Consider the following 6,561-nt stretch of genomic DNA (forward strand, 5'->3'; position numbering starts at 1 on the left):
CTTAATACCACACACTGTAGCAAAAATATCAAAAGCAAACAGAAGAAAATGTATTATCAGGGCTCGGGGCATGTTTTGACCGACAAAATCTATCGCAGCAGGGTTGTGAGGCAGTTGTAGTGTCACTTAAATGGCCCATTTGTGTGACTTCCTGTTGTGTTCTTTAACCCCCCCCCCCCCCCCCCAATGTAGCACAAGTAGACTTTATATTTCACAGTTATTGTTTTCCTTCAGATCATTTATAGATCTCAACGTTTCCTGAAAACGGAAGAAGAGAGAAAGAAAAGAGATGGAGCGAAGGTTCTTTGTTGTTGCAGGAAACAGTCAGCTGTTCCACTAACTCCCGGGCAGTTCATTGCTTGTGTTTGGTGTTTCAAAACTTTCTTGTGGCAGCGATAGAGGCAGTGATGTTTCCTGTTTCCTGTAAGCGTCTCTCACACCGCCTCAAAACACTGACAAGTCTGATCTCCGGTTACATGACTGGCCACCGCAGGGTGACGTCGGGTTGCGTTTCTCCAATAGTTGAATCTGTCTCAACTTTTCCCCCCAGGCCGCTGCAGTTTTTCGACTGTGTGTCTGTGTGTCTGTCTGTCTGTCTGTCTGTAGATGGAGTGCTGTGGCTGGATTGGCCGTCTGGACTGGAGCGGTAACATGGTGATCGTCAACAGCTCCCAGCTGCTGTTTCCCTGCTCCTGCCAGAACATCTCGCTCGCCTCCGGGAACTTCTCCGACAGCGGTTTCTGCGAGGCTCAGACGCCCGACTGGCCCGTTTACGACGTGGTAAACAGTTTTTTCTGTCATTATTATATTTACCGGTTTCTTTCCTTTCACTTGGATGAGTTCTTCATTCATTCATTCATTCATTCATTCTGCTGTGCTGTTTTGGATGAATCTCCTTCAGGGTTGTGCTGCCAGCGTGGAGAGCTGGCTCGTCACCAACATCGGGGTCGTCCTGGGTATCTGCCTCGGAGTGGCTCTGATTGAGGTACAAGCTTCATTCATAAAACAAAATGTCTAGTTTTAACTGTTGAGTAAATTACTAAGTTATTTAGGCTCACTACACCCACTACATTACATTAGACTACACCACTGTAACACGCCCAAACGCATATTACGTGACCATTGGCGTATACTGGGCATGCTTGTGCCGGTGTAAACAGGAAGCAGCATGTATACTCCGCCTGGTTGGTGGTAGTTGACCTGGTAGTAGCTTATAATAGCTACATTATGTGGTGTTATGGCCCGGCAGAGAATATTGGCAGTTATGGGCTGCTTGTGGGCCCACACACACACACACAAACACACACACACATACCTGGAACACAGGCTTTCTCGCAGGATATCGATACATTTTGACAAAAAATGAATTTGAATGTTAACACCCCCCACCACACACACACACACACCTTTACCCCCCTCACACACAAACAGATGATCCTATTGTTTTATGGGTATGAGTTAAATCCCAGGTCATATTTGACCCGCTAACACAAAAAATGTCTGCAGCTTTCTAACACATTACAAGGGTTAAAGAAAGGCAGCATCAAAAAGAAAGGTCTTCAGCCTTGATTTAAAAGGGCGTTTAGTGTTTTAAGCCCCCAACGTCGTCTTCCAGGCAGCGCTGCATGGAAGGCACTAGGATTAGGCAAAGAGTATATACTCTTTAGAACGTTCCATTGCAAGCTGCAGCTCGGTCATGGGTGCGTTAAGTTCTAAAGAGTGCAGCTCCGCCATCTTGGCCTGAACGCAACACAACTTTCTATTGAGTTTCGCCTCTTGGTACTTCTATACTCTTTGGATTAGGTTAGGGTTAGGTGCCTTGAAGTCGACAGTCGCAGCGCTGCCTTGAAGTCGACGTTGGGGGCTTAAAACACCATCGAGCATTTAAAAGAACTGCGAGTTGCGGCGGACCTGCAGTTTTCTGGAAGTTTGTTCCAGATACAAGGCGAGACATGCGGCAGAAAACTGACGCATTGGGAGACGACTGGGAGTCTATCTGACGTTACTCTAGCAACTGAAACTTTAAAAACTAACTGAAACTAAACTGAAATGAAATCCAAAAGTCAAACTATCTGAAAATTGAAAGCTATGATAACCATGGTTACGTGAAGTTGTTTGGATTGTGCGGTTGTTGAGAGAATGTTTTGAAGATATACATCGTATTGATCAGGTCTCTGTGTTGTTTGACAGCTGCTGGGGATGATCTTGTCCATCTGCATGTGCAAAAACATTCACACGGAGGATTACACCAAAGTGCCAAAGTACTAAAGAAGCTCAGTGGGGGAAGTTAACGCTTTGAACTGAACACAAACACAGAACGACAACGAGAGGAAACAGTAAAATAATGCATTTTGGTTTTTTTCATCCTGAATTTGGTGAAAATGTCAAATAATGTTTGCTTTGTATTTTTTTTGGATTCTTCTTCTTTTGAGGCACTTCTATCTTTTTGTTTTTGTCAGTCCAGGTTTTCTTTGGAGCACTTTAGATATTATTTTGGATCAGAGAGCGATGCTGAAAACTTTTATGTTAAGGTTAAAGGAACCTGTTGGAGAAATGATGGATGAGGCTGCCCGTATGTGTCGCTGGTTTCTCTGCAAGTTATCGCTTCGTGGTTTCAGTTTTCCCTAAAAAATCTGAATAGGAATCATGTTTATTTTCTGTGACGAAGGAAGCAAAAGCTAACGTTTACATGACGTAACTGATTTGGACAACTGGAAAGATCCACCTCGTGTTTGTGTGGTGTGTTTTGATTTTACATTTTTTTTATACACCAGCGTTTTGAGTTATTGTGAAATGTTTGTAGTACTTTGTATATAATTTTAGTCATCATTTCTGTGAATTTGTATCCATAAAAGTCTGCCAGTGTTTTCTTTAGCAGCTGGTTTTTAAGTCGTTATTTTTTTTTTTTTTCGTGTTTTCCTCATTTTGAATTTTTCTTGGAAATAATAGAAATAATGAAAATAATACTAAAGAGGAACATTTATGATACGTTTTCCAAAAGTATCACTCCCAGTTTACAATTGTCTTCGACGAAAAGTAAAAACACGACTTTTAAGTTCATATTTTATCCACTTTAATGTCAAAACAAACAAACACGGCGTTCTAGGAGTGAAATGTTTCTTGTAACCACTTTTTGAAATATGTGAACTTGAAATATGAGGAAAGGGGGAAATTATTTTGGCGTAGAAGAAATATTTTTTGGGAGATTCATCTTGGAAATTTCTTTATACAGAAACATTTAAAATTAATTTTATGTAAAAAAATTTTTTTTTTTACTTCCAGCCAAGATGTGTTGTTTTTATAATGTACAAATCCACCATCTTGTTTTCCTTTTTTTATGTACAGTCTATATGAAAAACATCTCATTAACCGTTATAATAATAGTTTCTAAGACGGAAAGTATGTTTGTAACTAGATTACAAAGTGTGTACTCACAACATTCAGTCTTTCTTTTTGCCAATAAACTCATTACAGGAGCTTGTTGCTTGTTTTTCATCCACTTCCTTAAAGTCGTAAAGCCACAGTCAATCATTTCATTTCAAGTCACAATCTCAAAGATCTTGTTTCGGTCTCTTTGGCGTAGTTCTCCTATGGCGACGATCTGTAATCAGAGGTGGAAAGTAACAAATTACAATTACTCACATTTCTGTAATTGAGTAGTTTTTTTGTGTACTGTGGCATTTTCTGCCTTTATTTTTACAGGACAGCTGGAGACATGAAAGGGGAGAGAGGGGGGGAATGACATGCAGCAAAGGGCCGCAGGTCAGAGTCAAACCTGCGGCCGCTGCGTTGAGGAGTAAACCTCTATATATGGGTGCGCGCTCTACCAACTGAGCTATCCGGGCGCCCTGAGTACTTTTACTTTTTAAAGTAGTTTTTAAAAATCGGTACTTTTACATAAGTATGTTTTGTTTGAAGTATTGTACTTTGCTACATTTTAAATCCCATCCGTTACGGAGTAAAAGAAGTAAATTAAGAAGCAACAAACTCAAATCAAAAGCGGCTTTGGGTCCTTGTCAAATCAAAGACGGCGATTTAATTAAATGAGTATAAATAAGTATAAAAATAAAATAGTATATCTCCTTACCGCTGTTTAAAGGTGCCGTAGGTAGGTTGTGAAGATCCAGGACTTAGCCAAAGAATTTTAACATCGACAACTTCTCAGTCCCTCCCCCCCTTTCTGCTAAAGCCCAAACGGTCTCCTAAGCCCCTCCCCCCACAAGGGAGAATGAAGGAGTGTGCATGAGCAGTGATTGACACGCAGTTAGACACGGCCCTGATTGGTGCATCTGAACAGGGAGCGGTGGATTTTTAAAAATCTCACTCCAGGCTGTAGGTGGAGCCAGAGGAGCAGGATTTTTTTTTAAATGACCTGCTTCATGTAGTTCTACTGGAACATAGGGTCAGTTTCAGCAAATATGACAGAAAGTTAGTTTTATAAGGCGTACCTACTGCACCTTTAAGAGTAACTAAGAAACTTTTACTTGAGTAGATTTTAAATGAGCTACTTTTAACTTTTACTTGAGTAGATTTTTATACTAGTAATTTTACTTGTACTTAAGTAAAAGTTAATCAAAGTAATAGTACTTTTTACTTACCTGTTTTAGATCTCATTTTCACTTGTTTAAGTTTAATTGTCTGTAGTCATCGCTCTTTTCTTCGTTTGTTCAGCCAAAGTAACCGATTACTCAAAACGCTCAGAGACGGGGGAAAAACAGCACGCCGCTTCACACACATGTGAGTTGAAGAGCGAGTCTGATGCGTTACCTACCCTCTCTGCTGGACCAACCACTGCGCTAGCCTACTTTTGTATTTTTTTTTTTAGGGAATGTCACCACAGACACACAGTTCATAGTCTTTCATTGCCAGACCTTCCTCCACAGCGCTCTGTCTAGCTAGTCCATATAGCATTCTGGGATGGGAGAAAAGCCTGCTCTGGTTTATTGGCATTTCTTTAAACCAATCACAATCATCTTGGGCGGAGCTAAGCGCCGGATGGAGCCACGTTGCCGCTGCAAAATAGCCTCGGGAAGGAACTTGTTTTGGTGGAACGTGTACGTTCAAAAGTAGTTTTAGTCAGAAAACTCAGATTGGACAGATAGTCTAGCTAGCTGTCTGGATTTACCCTGCAGAGATCTGAGGAGCAGTTAACCATAGTCCTCAGAAATCCATTGGAGTTTAGAACGCCAACACAAAGAGCACAATGTAACGGGACGAAAAGAGGGACATCCGGCGGAATTTTCGGCAGAACGAGAGCAATCCTGGAAGTGGAACATCGTGGATATAGACTACCCAGTTCATAATGCTGTAAATACAAGAGCTTTCATCAGTGGGCCATAGGCTCAATCACCATCATGTTACCTCATTGACGATAGATAGTGACTAACGGCAGGGTTGGTAAAGTTGAACAGCTAGCGAGATTTGAAAGTAACATCTCCTCAGGATTTCGTCAAACCCCTCCCCCTGCCCCCGGGGCTCCGTCTAACCCCTCCCCCTGCCCTCGGGGCTCCGTCTAACCCCTCCCCCTGCCCTCGGGGCTCCGTCTAACCCCTCCCCCTGCCCCCGGGGCTCCGTCTAACCCCTCCCCCTGCCCTCGGGGCTCTGCCCACACACAGACGTGCACGAGTGCCGCTGCTTTAGAGCAGAGTGGAGAATGTACCGACATTTTACTTCTCATTCACCGGTAAGCAAACGCCTAATATTATCATACTGGATGTTTAAAACAAACCTGACTACTGTTAGCAATGCAGCGCATTGAGCTCATGTTCTAACACGGGAGGGGTAGAGTTCGCTCAGCGGGGGCAAGGAGGCTTTTCATTGGGTCTTTCCAAGCGGACCGCGAGGCAGTGATTGGTGGGCGTTTTACAGGATTACAGCAGCTCCAGATGACGGATCTTTTTGGCTCCTTTTTCAGAGCCCAGAATTGATGTATTGCCTTTGGGATGTAAAGACCATTTTAAACAATATACATACAAAAAGTTTATATTGGAAATAGTTACCAACCCTGCCTTTAAGTGCAGCACTTAGTTACATTCTACCACTGTAGCTTCACAATAAACATAAATTACTATGTTTGTTGGAAAGCAATGACCTACATTTGGTTACATATGTAACTGAATGAATGGACCAACAATAATGAGCTGCACACATCCTGTTGCAGCTCCGATAAAAACCACCAGAGGACAACGCCACTCTACACAAAAACTACATCAGAAACCGATAAGAAAGAAAGGAAAAGAGCAGTCGTGGCCAGTTTCTTGCTTGTTCTACACATTAAGAAAAAGGGAAGATTGATGCTGCAATGTTTTTAACTGCACAATGTAGTTTATTTATAAATGTAGATATTCTCTAAACGTTCTTCACTAAGAAATAGAGTTTTTATAAGAATTAGAGAAGGAGTTTACATCTTCTTCTAGTTAGACGAATTGTTTGGTTTTTTGGTTACTTGACATTTTCATGATCTCCTACATCACTTACCGCTTCAGAAACACTTTATACACGGATGATTCCTCCTCACAGCCGTCGTTACAGATTGTTTATAAGATGTAGCAGTTTATCCAA

At 41.9% G+C, this 6,561-nt stretch overlaps 1 protein-coding gene across 2 annotated transcripts in view; it reads left to right on the plus strand.

Annotated features, from left to right (window-relative positions):
- The window catches only part of LOC116067296 (CD82 antigen-like), a 45,200-nt gene extending 41,723 nt beyond the window's left edge, over positions 1 to 3,477 (plus strand). For both annotated transcript variants that reach the window (XM_031323709.2, XM_031323710.2), the window contains 3 exons: positions 607 to 780; positions 902 to 985; positions 2,191 to 3,477. In XM_031323709.2, the coding sequence (XP_031179569.1) occupies positions 607 to 780; positions 902 to 985; positions 2,191 to 2,268 (336 nt within the window). In that variant the 3' untranslated portion in view covers positions 2,269 to 3,477. The remainder of the gene's footprint in view (positions 1 to 606; positions 781 to 901; positions 986 to 2,190) is intronic.
- The last annotated feature ends 3,084 nt before the right edge of the window (positions 3,478 to 6,561 follow it).

Source organism: Sander lucioperca, chromosome 3 (genome assembly GCF_008315115.2).
Source record: "Sander lucioperca isolate FBNREF2018 chromosome 3, SLUC_FBN_1.2, whole genome shotgun sequence".
In the NCBI taxonomy this organism is placed as follows: Eukaryota; Metazoa; Chordata; class Actinopteri; order Perciformes; family Percidae; genus Sander; species Sander lucioperca.